The sequence below is a fragment of the Python bivittatus genome, unplaced genomic scaffold (genome assembly GCF_059951505.1).
Source record: "Python bivittatus isolate LINGU-HERP-01145 unplaced genomic scaffold, Pbiv_v1 ctg000080_np1212, whole genome shotgun sequence".
In the NCBI taxonomy this organism is placed as follows: Eukaryota; Metazoa; Chordata; class Lepidosauria; order Squamata; family Pythonidae; genus Python; species Python bivittatus.
In genome coordinates, this window is record NW_028277035.1 from 49267056 (window position 1) to 49284112 (window position 17057).

General features: G+C 38.2%; 1 protein-coding gene across 2 annotated transcripts in view; it reads left to right on the forward strand.

Annotated features, from left to right (window-relative positions):
• Positions 1 to 1868: 1868 nt before the first annotated feature.
• Positions 1869 to 17057, forward strand: part of TEX264 (testis expressed 264, ER-phagy receptor) — a 192114-nt gene continuing 176925 nt past the window's right edge. Inside the window, exons 1-4 of one of the 2 annotated variants that reach the window (XM_088134031.1) lie at positions 1869 to 2017; positions 10004 to 10087; positions 10812 to 10847; positions 13070 to 13359. In XM_088134031.1, the coding sequence (XP_087990157.1) occupies positions 13102 to 13359 (258 nt within the window). In that variant the 5' untranslated portion in view covers positions 1869 to 2017; positions 10004 to 10087; positions 10812 to 10847; positions 13070 to 13101. Of the gene's footprint in view, positions 2018 to 8885; positions 8979 to 10003; positions 10088 to 10811; positions 10848 to 13069; positions 13360 to 17057 lie in introns of those variants that run through there. The other variant, XM_088134032.1, reaches the window with a different exon arrangement.

Sequence of the window (17057 nt, forward strand, 5' to 3'; positions counted from 1 at the left end):
TTTTGCATGGAAGACTGCAGTGACAAATATGACAAATTTACTTTGACAAAAAAAAAAGAAGTCCTGTATATGTGTAATTTCCCTAATGGAAATGATTTTTGAACAAACATGCATAGAACTGGACCTTGTTTCAGATGCACAAAGAGTTGAATGAGCATTTTATCCCACCACTAATGGCAAAATTTCTTTCCCTCAAGACACTGTGTAAAGCTGTTAAAACACAGTTTCACTGTGCTTTTAAGCACAATTTGATGTTCTTGGCAGCTATCTAGGGAATTTCTATTAATTGTATGTCTTTTTTGTTTTTATTCTGGACTGAGATGGGTTAGAAAAACTGTTAAATACATAAATAAATAAAGAACCCTATGTTGATTCATATTTGGGAAATAAAAAACCATGTGGATTTAGCCAATGGCTACATACTAAAATGCCTTAGCTGTTCCCTTCATTACTTTTGGAAGTAATAGTCTACCTCAGTGTTTCTCAACCTTGGCAACTTTCAGATGTGTGGACTTCAACTCCCAGTATTCCCCAGCCAGCATGGGGAATTCTGGGAGTTGAAATCCACACATCTTAAAGTTGCTGAGGTTGAGAAACACTGGTCTACGTATCAGCTAAGATCATTTGTCTTTTATTAAGCCAAGTGTCTTGTTGGGCTTCTAGGTATTTTCCAATAATATAAGAAATGGCAACTAGTCCAAAAGTATAGATCAGCTCAGCCCAGGCAAGATTTCTGATTCAGTGGCTTCCCTTGACCTGTGGGAAATGTAGCAGGGCACACTCAAAATCCAGGACCAAGAAATGGGCAGAACAAACACGTAATTTACAACTGAATTCAATTTGATACAGTCAGCATGCTGACACTCCATTGATTTAAATATTTTCCTTGGCAACCTTTGAAGGTGCTTTGGGGTCCATCCCTGAAGTTTTCAAGCATCACATGCTGTCCTTAGATTGTACGCTCTTGCCACAAGAAAAAAACGAAAGTCTCAGAGCCTGAGAGGTGGGTTGTTTTAGTTTAGTCTTGGTGTGATTCATATTCACACACCTGCAGGGCACTGTCTCTTTCCCTCCTTTGGGCAGCACCTTTTTGTTACTACTTCCCTCCCAATCCTAAAGTGCCACGGCTGAGGTAGGCCTACCAGGTCTGAGCAACAAAATCCGGAGGGTCACGAGATGGCAGCAAAAAGCAATTGTTTTCCGTATCTGTTGCTGCTACTTAGCAGTTGCCCGGGCTTTGGAAGCCCAGGTCGCTAGCCCCACTGTTACCCTGTGTCAGAACCTCACAATTAAGTGCCTTGATTATAAAGTCTGCAGTACCTGACACTCTGCTATTATAGTTACAACCCATTTTCCTGGAAGGTGGCATGGCAAACATGACAACCCACCGGTGCAGCTCTTTCCAAGAGGGTGACAGTGGGAATGGCACCTGTTGAATTGCTGCCTGCTCAGCACACAAAAAAATGGAGTTGACACTGCATCCGGATAGAATGGAGTTCCACAGCCTTGAAACGGGCACTAAATAAATGTTTTCCATTTTTCCCCCCACTAGTGCGGGGGAAAGCTTCAGCTAAGTCACGGAGCAAAAGGCGCAAACCCATCACAGCGGGGCTCCGCCGGCAGCCCCAGCCTGCTTTTTCGGGGACCGGCGAAAGCCTGTGCTCCGCAGCCACGCGCTCATCTCGCCCTCGCGGGCGGGTGGGCGGGCGGGGGGGGTGCGTGGGCAGGTAGGCCTCCTCCCCCGAGAGCTGTATCTGCCATCTCTCGGTCTCCCGCCGGCGTAACCCACCCCAACGACGCGGCCGCTGGCGCCGGAACAGGCTCGCGGCCGCCTCCCGCGGGGTTCCGCTCCTCGCGGCGCGCCCCCGCCGGGGCACGTGGACAGCGCGGTGGGCGGGGACGCGCTTGGCGGCCGCCTCACCAGGCGCGTCCCCGCGCGCAGCCTCCTCAGCCCGCGACTGAGCTGGGAGCTGCCACTTGCTCGCCGAGGCGGATCCGCTGCCCGCTGCTGTGGGGGGTGAGTCGGAGGGGCGGGAGGGGCCGCGCAGGGGAGGGGAGGGAGGCGATCCCGGCCGCCGGATCCTGCAGCCGGGGGGTGGGGGAGAAGGTGAAGCCTGAAGGGCCAGATCCCAAGTTGATCGCGGCAGAATCTGGGTGGCTTATTTTTGTTAGTCTGGGTGTCAGATGGGCGAAAGGGTCGTTGCTGGGCAGAGGGGGAGTGGGGCTGGAGGGTCGGCCTGGCGGGACTGCCCTCTGTCCCCGGCCCTTGGAGCGAGGTCGTGGGCGGCGAAGGTGACACAGGCGGGCGATGGATGGGGAGCGACCCAGGGATCCGAGGGGAGGATGGTCTATGAGCCGGTGGTCCTGTGGGTTCCCGGGGGGGGGGGGGGCTGGGATGAACTCAGGGAGGCGTTTCCGAAGAGGAAAACTGAGCCTTTGGGGCTCTTGGAGGAAGATGCAAAAGGGTTAGAAGCCGTTTGTCTGAATATCAACAAGAGCCCAGCTGGGACTATCAGGTTATAGGGGGAGCAGAAATAGTTGGCTGTCACTTTTCCTGAACGCTGCTGAGGGAAAGATTCACATATTGGGCCTGGCTGCTTTAAAGACTGGACGATACCTTGGACGTGGAGGGAATGGATCACGCTCTGGGATAAGAACTTTTGTTAGAAAGCAAGCAAACAAAAACTCAATAGTTTACCAATCTTGAGTTTATTTTTACAGTAGACCATCTGAGGAAGAACCAAAGAAATGATATGTAAATTAGGACCTCCTTGGGCTTTCAGTTTTTGACTTTCTTGTTAACTTGTGTGAATCCCCAATCTTCATTTATAAACAGTTTTGTATTTTTGTAGATACCATTATAATATCATTAATGTATGTAAGATATGGTTTGCACACTGTTAACAGTAGGCTCTTGTGCTTTTCATAACATAGCAACGTAACAAGCAGTAATACAGAATATTTTAAAATGTTAAACTGTCATCTTATCTACATCCTGATAAAACATTTATACCTGAAATTCTGGTAGTCATAAATCTGTTAGAGGAATAGGATTTTCCCAGAAAGAGACTCAGCAATTTTAATTATGAAACTAATTAACATCCCATTTTCACTATCAATCTAAAATTTTAATTCATGCATCTATTTAAGTTATTTTTTGCATGCTTACTTGGAAATATGCACCACTTATATGTAAATTATTCTTAGTTCAGTTGATCTGACTTTTAAATGAGTGTATATAGCTTTAATTTGATGATATACCTAATCCTATCCTATTATATGTCTTCATCATTAATAACTCTCTGTTCTTTTTAAAAACATTTTGGTTTATTTGTAAGGTTTTTCCTCTTGCTCTAGAACTTTTCTTTGGAGGATACAGAATGAAAACATTGGTTTGATTTAAACACCAAGTTTCTCACTCATTCCCTTGCCACACTAAGATGAAATGTTGAAAGATAAGTAAACATTGCACAATTTCAAATACTGTGAGCTTAAATGTTGGTAGATGCAGGGAGGATTTAGTTGATAAAACATAATTCAAATGACTCCTTTCTTACTTTTCTGTGGTTCAGTAGTTTAAGGCTTTAGGAATAAGATTGTAAGTGCACTTAAAATCATAGATTACGCCTGGGTGGAAAAATGTTTGGGTCGGAAAAACAGGTGAGTGATTGCTACTAAACTGGCTTTTAACCAGACCTGCTATTTGGATCACGTTTTGGACTAGTCCCAAGGGCTCATTCCATTCTGGTAGTTGTCTTTACCAGCAGTTGCCTTGACACAAATAGATGATTACACTGAGCACTGGGGTCATCACAAACAGAGGATAGCCTCTAAAAGAAAAAGAAAAAGAAAGCTCTCTTTTCATGCAAGTCTCTGCAGATACCACATATTTGGTCTTTCTGTTTTTCCAAAGCAATGTGTTCACCTGTTAGCTAAATTGCTTGTAAAGAAAGCGTATTTCAGAGGTTCAGTAAAAGCAGTCCTAGTTCTTTAAGGAATAGTTGTAAATGTACATTCCATCCTTGGAAATTGGGCACGAGCATGGTGATCTCATCAAGCCGGTACACATGAACCAGGAAGTAGAATGCTGGTAAAATAAACAAGCTCAGCGGAGAGAAACAAAATAGCTCATTGAAGAGAAAAAGATAAACATGATTTTGTAGTTTTCATTTTCAAATGGCCATGGGCAGCAGCATTTCCGTGTTGTAGTAATATTGTCTGTCTCATTTTTTCATAAAGTAAAATTTTTCTTGGTATATGGGGAAGGTAGTATGTTTGGAGAGTTTGGAGAGTTTATCCTCTGTGTCCCTGATTTTCACTTCCCAGATTTAAGAATTAAAAATAAATTCAGGAAGAATAAATACACTGGGAGTTACCATCTGTGCAGACTTTATATTATTTAATCAATGGTAAACAGTGTAATTTCATATCACACTGGAATTATAATTGTAACTTGAAGAACTAGGATTTTGCCTTTCTATTTTTATAAATTTAATTATGTGAAATGGCATCCTGCCACTCCTGTCAGAGAAGCCATAAGGACCTAAACATTTGTAGACAATCACAAGATATGATATAACCACTCTGCTGGACTAAGAAAGTTGTAGATCCGGTCCGGGTATGGAAGGAAGACTTTTTGGTGTCTCTGTGGAACAGATCACATGACATGCTGAAGTGGATCATTTAAATATCTCTTTTAAAAGTTTTAAAAAGGAAGATAAAAGCTAATGCAAACTTAATATAAAGTAAGGAAGGGAAAAAAAAGAAATCGAAGAGAAAGCTAAAAGTGCAAGAAAGGAAAAAAAATAGAAAAGAAAGAAAAAGATACAAAGAAGTGGCTTCCTGTCTTCTTTAAGCGGTTATAAGTACAATTACCTCTTTCTCTAAAGTTACAACATGTCTCTCTTCTTTCTATAATCTATTCTGTCTAATCATCAAAACCATAAATCATAAGTTCATTTTTTTCTGTTTTCCGCAAAAAGTCCATAAGAGGTTTCCAGTCAGCAATAAATGTATATATTGTCTTTTCTCTAATCAAAGAAGTCACTTTGGCCATCTCAGTGAGTTCCGTCATCTTCATCAATTCCTTCATTGTTGGTATTGCCGAATCTTTCCATCTTAGTGCATACAATGATCTTGCTGCAGTTATATACAAAAACAAAGTTCTATAACTTTTTTCCAACTATTTGTCCATCAGTCCAAAAAGAAAGATTCTGATCTCAATTGTATATTAATCTTTAAAATCCTAGAAAAAAAAATTCTAGCTTTTTTACATGTCCATCAAGCATGATAAAATGTCCTTTCTTGTTCACATTTCCAACATAAATTTGAAGTGCCTTTATACATTCTAAACAATTTCTCTGGTGACATATACCAACGGTACATCATTTTATAAAAATATCTTTAAGATTATATTTCAATCCTTTCAACCACATATTTTCCCATTGTTCCACCTGTATATTATAACCAAATTTTTTAGTCCACTTTATCATACATTCTTTCACTTGTTTTTCTTCTGTTTCTAATTTCAATAGAAGTTTATACATTTTAGCAATTGCATGTTCATCAGTCGTATATAATTCCATTTCAAACTCAGTCTTAAATGTTCAAAGCCATAAACTCTTTCGTCTAATTTAAATCTTTCTAATAACTGTAAATAAGAAAACTAGTGGCAACTATGTCTCTCTGCCACCAGTTCTTCTCTTGGTTTTATTTTGTATTCCCCTTGACAAAACTCTAATATCTCATGAGAAGTTAGCCACCTGTGTTTGTCTATTATTTCTTGTCTATAAAACGCTTCTTGTGCTGAAAGTCACAAAGATATTTTCAGGCACAAACTGGATTTGTATCTATTCCATATTCTCAATATGGCATGTCTAACATAATGATTTTTGAAATCCACATTAACCTTGACTTTGTTGTACCACAGATACCCATGTCACCCAAATCTCAGGTCATGTTCTTCTAACTCCAAAAGTCTTCTATTTCTCAGCAGCACTCACTCTTTCATCCAAACCAAACAGCAAGCTGCAAAATACAATTTCAAATCAAGTAAACCTAATCCTTCTCTTTCCTTTGCATCCTGTAACACCTTATATTTAACTCGTTTTTTCCCCTTGCTACATCCTTCTGCCACTGTTTAAATGGTGCATCAAAACGGGTATTGTCTGAGGTCATTTATATATCTTGTGTGAAATGCAAACCTGGGTAGGATCAGGTCTCAAATACCCTGGGGGTATTGTTATGTACTTACCCTTGTGTTGTCCAGAACCTGAAGAGAGGCTTAGTGTTCTCCTCTAACTTGTGGATAGAGAGATGCGGGCCTAGAGTTGTCCCACAAAAACAGTTCCTCACTTTCTGTTGCTCAAATATTATTTTGAAATCTTGCATTCTTGAAATAATTTTGAGTTTTTGAAAGGTATAGTCTCAACATAAATTAGAGAACTGTGGGTATTTGCTGTTTAAGAACTAACTTTCTTTCTTCATCCCTAGGTAGATCCAGTTTGTTAAGAAGGAGAAGGCACTGTTAAGTTCAAAAGGGCAGAATAGGAGAACCAGCAGTTTCTGATATTTCAATGGATGATTTATGGCATGATACCTGTGACTTTATTGTCTCTGACAGTACAGTAAAATCACCTTCAAATTGGCTTCCATTCCTGGTATCTTAATTAACAACCCATATCCTTTTCTTCAGAACAATATGAAAGCGATTTGCCATTGCCTACATCTGGGATGTTTTTCAACTTCCCAGTCTGGTCTACAGTCCTGGTATTTCCTGGTAGCTTCCCATCCAGGTAACTTGATCCTATTCTACCGAACCTCTGAGGCCAGATGAAGTCAGCGAACACAGCCACCTGCTGGGGCATTTATGACAGACAATAATGTAATTGGTAGTTTGCTGTATGGGGCAGTACCATTTTATTCTGATTTAGACCTAGGAACATGTTTGGAGCCACTGCTGTTCTTGTCGCTTATAAAGACATTAAAGTATCTCCAGAGATATTTCATGTGTGATATTAAATAGCTCCATATTTAACCCTTTCCAGTTTTAGAATTTTTGAAACCACCAATTAAATGCAAAAATTTGACTGTGCTATAGATATATATCATGCTTACCCAGAAATAACCCCATGAATTTAATCATACTTACTCCTAATTAAGCATACTCAGGTGTAACCTTTAAATGTAATCTGATAATATGGGCTGATGCACTTGTAATTACAATATAAATACAACTAGCTTTAGGAAAAAAATATGCAGTTTTCAGCGGTGCCTCCTTTGGTATTTTTTAATGTCTTGCTTCTGGGTGTCCTAGAATCATCTAATAAGCCACTTGCCAGAGGGGTAAACAGGATGCTGGATTATAGTGACTTCTGGTCTGAGATAGCAAAAGTCATCTTGTGCTTATGTGCGGCCTGGATATTTTTCCCCAGAAATGAAGGCAAAGGAACAAGACAGAGTGAACATTGCTTGTCATTTTAATCTTACTTGTCTATGTTTCTACTTAGGAGATCTATGCAAAAACAACTTGTGTATTATTTCTGAATCTGGAACCATTGGTGTAAATTGGTTGTGTTTTTAGATATGTCTGCCCCCATTTGCTGTTTAGATATGCAGTAGGAATCAAGTTTGCATAGGTATCCAAATACGCTGAAGGCAATTCAGGAAAGGTAGATATCTCCATATCTGTTTGTGCATCTGATTTATCTTTCCTCCCTGATTTGGAATGTGACCATGCTTAGAAACCTGCCTTCTGGGTACAGATGTCCTTGGCCATGGATGCAATATGCCATGGTCAGTTTTGTTGGGGGTGGAGAGCATAATGGAATTTATGAGTACTAACCATGTTTGTAAATTTTGTCTTGATTTTAATTGTCTTGTTTTTATTCTTACATTTAAAAAAATATATTTTATTGCTGTAGGCTGCCTTGAAAGTTGTATGGGCAGATAGGCACATATAAATAATACTCTCCACCCAATCCTTTCCTAAATGAATTTCACTTGTGGTTTTGGAGCTTAGTTGGGAACAAAACATTTAAAAGTGACTGCAGGAGAAATTGGTGAATAGGGAAAGGATTAAGAAACTCACCTTTCCATGTCTCCTACACATAGCCTTTCATTGACATAACAGAAGGGAAAGGGTGGACTGTAGACCCTTTGTAAGAGCAAATACCATTTTGGGAGATAACATTCCTGCCAAAAGGTCTGGTTTGCAATCAGGCATTCTTATTGATCTGCCACTGTCAGTAGTTGACTTGAAGCACTTTTTCCAGTTGAACCATTTGCCATACTGAGGTAGAGCAACTGGATCTGGGCTACAGAAATCCAGATAATCATTAGATATCAACAAAGAGATACAGAATGCTCTAATTCTTTGCTGCAATTTAGTGGTCATCTGCATTTTTGCAGCCCAGATTTGGTAGGTGTAGAATGAGTTATTTGGTCCCACTTGCCTAGGTTTCCTGGTATTCTTTTGCTTCAGTTATTGTAAAGTCTTGTATTTGGGGCCTTCTTTAAAAATAGTTGAATGGGAAAATGCTATTGGTCAAAATTAGAACTGCTAGCTTATCAGCTGGAATAGGGCTGCCTGTGACTTGTCAGCTGTTCTGTTTGGCTTGAGATCAGGCTGCCTGAAAGCAGCTTTCTTCCATCAGTTTATAAGAGATTGTAAGGTCTTCCCTGGAGTCTCTGTTCCGGAACCCCCCTCTGTTTTGAAGTAAAGTGGATAATTATGAAAATGTGTGCACTTTGAAAATGATTCTGAAGAAATGTTTTGGACCTCCTATGAGCAGAATACATCTCTGTTTATCATTAAAGCTGTTCTACTTTTTTTTCCCCCAGGCATCTGTGTGAGCTTGAAAAAAAACCCTGCTGCTTCAAAAGTTGAATCATTAAAGTTAATGCGATGTTTAAAGCAGTTGCAATTTTTATCCCAAGTGTGCTTTACAGTGTGGGCTACTTTAATGAATAACAGGGAGGTATGTTCATGCTCAGTGTCTGAAGGACTTCTCTTTTTTAAACAAAATTTTTGAAGCTGTAATAATAGCTGTAATAATTATGAAGGAGAGAGATTTTTAAGTTGGAACAACCCGGTTTCAGAATAGTTTCTAGAGAATCTTGTTTGATATCATTCTAGAGGGCTTCCCAGGGAAACATTTTTTTTCTATATACTGAGATCTGTTTGTTGAACTTTATGCTTTTAATTTCTATTGCCTTTGACTATATTTTTATTTAGGATTTTATGTATGTGTAGTGGAAGCTGCCCAGAAACTTTGTTATGGGATGATGTAACTAGTGTCATAAATAAATAATCAAATTTATTGGGAAGCTAAATAGAATTCTATTGGATCTGGGCTGCTTCCAGATGAAGGCTCCTATCATTACCAAGTTGTAGCTTTTACCTGGAGGATAGTCAAGACTGTAATGGCCTCTCCTTGTTATAGCTGGTATGCCTTTCTTCTTGGTACCAATCTGCTGTATTTCATTCAGAGGAATCTGCAGGATCTGATGCTTTCAATAAAATGATGCAAGCAGCATTGTGCTGTCATGATGCAAGCTCCACCCTTTTTGTATGTGCATGTGATGTCACAATATGCAAACAAAAGGGGGTGGGATTGAGTCTTGAGGGTACAATGCTGCTTTCGTCATTTGCTTCCCTGAGATCTCTTTGAATGCCTCTGGTTTCATCCACAGTGGTGGATCAGAAATGATAGGAGGTTATGGTTTGAAAGAATATACTGTAATCGCTCTCCTCTCTAAACTCTCCTCCTCCCATCACTCTCTGAAAAGGAACTCTCACATAGGCATAATTTTCATTCTCTTGATATGAGCAAAGGTGATCTCTCCCCCTTTCCCCAGGAAGAAGGAGGAATGTTTATCCATTTCCATTCTTACTGGCTTTTTTGCTCCCAGCAGTGAAACACCGTAGAGCCTTGGTGCTCTAATGTAAAATTAGAAATTATGAAATCAGGCTACTTCAGTAAAGTTTTAATTTCTTTTTCAGAAAAGCAAATATTGAATCAGAGGACCTTGTGAAAGACCATGAGCTATTGCTTTTGCTAGGCAGTCTACTGTGATAATTCTTCAGGTAAGACCAAAGTGTTTATTACTGGAGGAAGTGTTGGTCTCAAATTATGAAATTTCTGAAAAAAGAATGAAAGGGTAGACAGATCTCAGCTTCAAGAAATACTACGTTATGCATGATTGCTTTGAGATTCAATATCATATTGATACTTCTCTTGAGCCTAAGGGCTATATTGAATGATAAATTTATCAAGACTGTACTTTCAAGATAGGCTCATTCACACATTCATGGTGGCATCCAACAGTGATAGGTCAGATGTGTGTATTGCTGCCTCATGAATTATTTGGCCTTCAGGTAGTGACTGATTCACTACATGCAGGATTTTTTTCCAGGCATTTTTCTGAATTCATGATTTGCCCAAAAATTGTGTGAATCACTCCCAGATAATCATGTCAGCTTTCACGTAGATGCAAAACCCTTGCTACCTACAAAATTTATTCTGTTAATCTAAAAAAAAAATATGGGTCAAATATTAGAATTAGTCAAATGTATTGTTAAATGCTCTCAAACAAGAGCATGCAGTGTGTTAGGCAATCTGTTAATTTGAAGAAATGAAATTAATATTAAGTTTATACATTTTTTATGCACACACATTTCACTTGGTGTTTGGAGTACTGTGTGTCATAAATCAAAATTAAATCACATTTTTTACTGTTTTAGAATCCTTACTGTAGAATTTTGCAAATTGATGTAACTACTTTTTTCATTCTCTTCCCTTTTCCTGAAGATTGCTTTGGAGAGGACAGTTTGGAGAAAGAAGCAGGTATGTTTAATTCTTTTCTCTCCCCAACTGCTTTTCTGCAGGATTCCACTTGTGTGCTCAAAACTATAAAAACACCACTTGGAATCTTGCAGGGATAAAAGCAGCTTGAAAAATGGTATAATTTGCAATACATATATGAGTTGATGGGGTCTGAATTAGACATCTTTTCACCCTTCCAGTGCTGCTACTTCTCTCTCCACATTGTCACATCACGAATTTTTATTTTGGTAGGTAGAGAAGTGGCAGTAATGTTGGGTTCCATACATCTTTGAATTTAATATGTAGTTTGACTCTTCAAAATGGAGTTACGCGAGTTGGCATCCCAATGTTCTCCTAGTATTTTGGATGACAATTCCTATAATCCCATTAGCCATACTGGCTGGAGCTGATGAAATTTGAAACATCCAGAGGGCATTGAATTGCCTGGCCCTGTAGTAGACTAATGGAACAGACAAGCTTAAGGGAGTTCCAACTCGTGAAGAATACATTAAATTTATTGGCATTTAAAATGTGAAATGGGAGGAACAGGGGAGAGCTGAATCAAGAGATAATTTCACACTTAAAGGCTCAATGATGCAATCATCCACTGTCTGCTAATTTAAGACATGATGATTAGATTATCAAACAACATTCAGTAACTTTATTTGTGTTAACAATCAGCTATTCCAAATCAGTTTGTTGAGGACTATAACAAAGTCTTGATATTTATATAGTCACTTTTTTGATGCTATATTTCTGAGCCTTTCCTTGAAGGTTTTGAGAATTAGAAACATAATGATATAAATGTTCAGTTTATTAGGAGCCTTGCATGTTTAGTACAGGAAGCTGTTTGTGCGCAAATCTATAGGGATAGGAGAAGGGCATCACATTTTTTCCCAATAAGATACTATTCTGACATTTTTTCAAGGGAAGATTTCCTTTTCTTGGCTGCTTTTGTCTTTCATTAATCTCATCAAAGTAGATAGTAGCAAGTCAATGAATGCTCTTTGCAATATGCACTAGGGTATGACTTCTATTCTTAGTCAACCAAGAATTGTTGCTGAACAACAGTTGTTGATGTGGAATTTCCGAGTAGGTTTTTTCATTAAAGGTCCATATCTGAATTAATTTTCAAAAATTAAGATGGATTCATAAAGGTTTTAAAAATAATTTTATTGTGCTAAATCAATTAACAGCTGAAAAATATAAATGCATGGTATAATATTAATGAGTAATACATTGAAACCTTGATTTAACTGACCTCCAAATAGTGGACTTTGGAGGTAATGGGTAGATGTCTGTTGTATCTGAAATAGTCCTGACCTAGCAGCTAAAATTATGTTAATTTTTAACCTTAAGTGATTTGTCATTTGTGTGTAATGACATCATTACACAAATGATGTAAATTGCTGCAGTGATATATTTTGTATTTAACAGACATTCAGAAGTAACTGACATTTGCTGTCCACAAATGTTTGTTAAAATGAGCTTCAAATTAAAAGAAGCAGTGCTAATTTCAAAATAATTATGCTTATAAAGAGAAAGAAAAGAAAAAGAAAAAATGCCCTGGAAAATGAAGTCATAAACATATCAACACCAGAAATATTGACTGTATTTCCAAAGTCGTCTTCCTTGGCATTGGTCAAATAGACAAAATAGAAAACTGATTCAGATATTAATGTTCACAGACAACACAACAACAGTGTATTGCTGTAAATCAGGTACAGATTTCTTTTTCTACTATTGTTTAATAATTCTTTTAACTAGCTCCTTGCCCAAAGAATCCACGGTTCTTGTTAAACCACATTAACAACACCTCATCAGCTCAACTGTCTTCTGACCTCCATGCCTGTGAGAAGAGCTGAATCTTAAGAGCTTTCAGAAAGGCCAGCAGGATTGGGCCCAACCTAATTTTGGGTGGGTGGAATGGGGTTTCAAAGAACAGGTACTGCAACAGAAAAGGCACTTCCTGGCTCCCACCAGATGACACTCTTTAATTGACAGGACCAGGAGCACATTCTTCTTGCCAGATCTGATGGGGTGGGTAAAAAAAACCAGAGAGAGGGACTATCCTAGTCCCATCCCACAGAGGGGTTTATATCCAAAGCAGGATTCACAAAGAATATTATGAATTGTAGAAAGAATCCCTTTTAACTCTTCTGTTTCACTGTAAGTCCTAGCATATGGAGAAAAGCAGTGAGGATCTGCATTCAGTAATCTTTGGTCTCATCTCTTGTCATTAGTTAATATCTGAACATTGGAGGCACCAGAAGTCATGACGGACTGGCTGCTAATTGGATTGTTTGTGGCATTGGTGGCACTTCTGCTGCTGACGCTCTTCGGCTTTGCTGTTTATTCGGGACTGTTCACAGAAGTAATTGTGAATGCTGGCTTGCCCCCCATTGGCAATATCACTGTGGCATACAAATTCCAGGTGGGGCCTTATGGTGACTGCGGAAGGCTTTTTACAGAGAGCTGCAGCGTCTCTCCAAGACTCTCCTCCATCGCTGTCTACTACGACAACCCTCACACGGTAGGTCACTCTGAGAGCTACTTTTTGGTTTGTCAGACCTGAATTCATTGCAACATTTAACTATAGATAAAATTGCAGGAGGAGGACCATGTTAGTCTATGGTGGCAAAAAATCAGGTGGAGTCTGGTAGACCTTTTCTGACTAACAAATTTTAAGCTTTAAAATTCATCAGATACATAGAGTGGCTAGGCTGAAAAGATTCTGATTGCAAAGATATGTCTCAGTTCATGATTCAAACAGATGTTCATTGTTACTGTTACTTGTACTTTATCCTCATAACAGCCCTGTGAAGTAGATTAGGATAAGACAGAATGGCTGGGTTACTCATTGAATTAGGGCATAATGTAGTTTGTTTCTAGCATAAAGTTATCCAGATATATTTGTAAATAATCATAAACGTTTTACTGCTTTGTGAACATTTGTGCCACAAATCATAATTAAATAATCCATGGCTTAATGCATTATGTGAACCTAGCCATTATCTAGGCCATAACTGCACTGCATATGTTATGACTGCAGTGTATGGGGGCTATTTGAACCTGGGGTACCCCAGTCCTAATCTGATCCTCTGACCAGAAATGGAGAAGGCCTTTAGATATAGCTGAATGAGAATGCCAGCATTCCTCCCTGTGGCCCATCTAGCTGAGACTGCTGACATTGCAGTTAAGCAGAATGCTATAGATTCTACACCCTGGCTTTAACCATAACCAAACATTGGTACATTGAATTTTGGAAAGAGCATCATGAGTTTCTATGATTCCATGGATGCGGAGAACTTATTATTTGGTCTGTTAGTTTTGTTACAGAATATTTTAATGTTTTGAGAACTGGGGTATTTATTTATTAAGAAATGCAGGTTGGTGGCCCTTGGAAAACTGCAGACAGTGATTAAGATGTTTGAGACTGTAGTCTTTGGCATAGCTTCAAATCTTCTCAGTTTTTTTTCTGTATTTACCTGCAGCTTCCAACTGATCTATATCTCCTTTGCTTGATATGCTAGTCACTGACAGGCATGTGGGAGCTATTTAGGTATTTTATCACCTTCATTCACAAAATCATGAGATTCCAATAAAATGACATGGTGTAATGGTAAAGTAAAGAAGTGGCTGTCAGTTGTTCAGAGATAGATAGTCATCTCACTCTCTGCATGAAGAATGGACAATTTGGAAGAAGTAATCTGACTTGGTCCTACTTCTTAGGGTACTATATAGTAAAATAATGACTGACCTACTAATGATATTGATAATTTTCAAAAACGATATGCTATCAGGTGCTTATTAAAAAACAAAGGGAATATTGGGGATGAAAGTATGTCTCTAAGGTAAAAGATTTGCATTGTGGGACTTGACTTGGTACATAAACACTAAAATAGATGTTTCTCCTAGCAGTGTTTCAAAATATCAATTTATATATCCTTTTTTTTTTTTTTTGTAGGGGAAAAGACATGTATCTGCTTTAACTTTGTGTGACTTTGAGGTTCTGTAAAATCTCAGTTAAGGTGGAGTGCAATAGTTGTGCAATATTTTGAATATGATTAAGAAATCAGTCTGAACTGCCAAGAATATGTTGGTGCTTTGGAGCCTCTACAAGTGCTCATTATAGGTGAGGGAATATTAGGTAGTAATAAAAGGCTTCATATGAAATTGTTACCCAATTAATCATCCATCAAATGTTAGAATTGGAGCATAGGCCTTTCCTCCAGAATGCCTCCATCCTCAAATAAGCAGAAAACGTATCAGCCAGGGAGTGTTCCAATATCAACCACAGGGAATAAAGGCTAATGATATGTTTTATATATGGAACTTTAAAAAGAAAGATGTGAGACACATTTGGGAGAAGAAGGTAGAGGTGAAAGGGAGCAAGACTTCTCAGAAAAAAACCACTTATACAATCAATGCCTGCAGTGTTGGCTTCAAAAACTGTGGCACAATTTATCACACTCTCCTTATGAGTATTGTGGGACTGAGCAAAATCTTACACAGCATGGGTGGAAAAATTATAAAAGAAATTGATCAGTAAATGAAGTACTTTAAAGACTTTTTCAACTCTTTAGAGTCTAGTGGGCTCCAGTTAACTCAAGTGTAAAATGGGCACTATTTGTAATATTTTAATGAATAGAAGATAGATGTGAGTACTGAATATGCACAAAACCAATATTGAAGCCCAGATAATTATAAGTAAGGTGTTCACTTTAGTACTATCAAGACAGGATTTAGTTGTTCAAACATTTTCTTTCCATTAAAAATACAACATGATCATTTTTATAGAGCTAGATTTATAATAATAAAATGAAAGAAAACTAAATAATGTGAATTAGATTTCCAAGAACCAGTGTTCAAAATATGGATAATTTAGATGTAAGGATGCCCTGGATTTTAAATAATGGGAAAACTGGAAAAATGTACATGTGCCAAACTGCTATAGTGGGAATATTTACCAGTGGATAATGAATGCAATAATTCAAATTCCCATTCTTTGGGAAAATTAAACAACAACAAGGAAAAAAAGATTGCAATACTTTAAGAAGTCAGTTTCTATAGTTTACAAATTAACATGCCACAGTAATAATAAAAATGTTTGTTCTTCCTTTTTTAAACATTCCATGTATCAAAGCTCTGCAGTCATCTTGTCTAGACACTCGAAATCCTTATCTGCTCTGAACCTTTCCCACCAATATAACACATAAGATTTAAGATTTTTGTGGTTCATTTTACTTTCCATAGTACTTCTGAGAATGCTGTGAGCTGGAATTTTGCATTCAGATTCAAGAACTCAATGATTCCCTTCCACTTAATAGAACATTTCTAGGAGACTGCTTGTTTACAGGGTCTAACAAATTACCAGAAGAAGTTTGTATTGTTGGATACGGGGTGTGTGTGTGTGTGTGTGTGTGTGTGTGTGTATGTATGTATATACATATATATATATATATATGTAATAAGTATAATAAATGAATGTGTTCTCTAACCTCTGATTAAATTCATTGTGTTTAACATAAACATTACCTGACATTTGACTTACATATTGCAGACCTGAGCTGCTATAGTTATGTGCTGTTTTTTAATTCTGTTTTTTATTAATTTCTGGTTATTATGCCTTTGTGTGTATTTTGAAGTTGTATCGGTCATCTGATGCATTTATAGTTGAAGATTCTGTTTATGGTATATTAATGTATTTATAGTACTCTATGTGAGGAGAGGAAAATCTGTACCTTTGGGCATTGTCAAGAGAAGTTTTCAAGAAGATACTTAAGTTTCTAATTATGTGAAGAAATTGAGTGGGAAAAGATTTTAAAAACCCTTAATAGAAAAAGGTGGCTTGCTTAAAAAGGTCATAGATTTCTTTGTGCATGCTCCGTATTTCACAGAGTAAAACTTGTTGACATACTAATTGTGTCATAAACAGTAGCAATTAGGCTTCTTTCTTTTAAGTGAGTATTCCCAAGGTCATTTATGAATACTGTTGCATTCTCTTCATCTTGGGACCAGGCCTCCTCCCTATTCTCCCAGGCACCAAGATCTATAATGAAAGAGTTACTTTTACTGTGGGACTTGTGTATCTGGGTTCAGTGACCATCTTTTTCTTCATAAAATGGTTTTCTTGATGTCTAATTGAGATTCACTGTTGAACTGAGATATGGCCAGGTTGAAAGAAATAAAAATTACCCCGGGAGCATATGCATATCCCTCAGGTGTTTT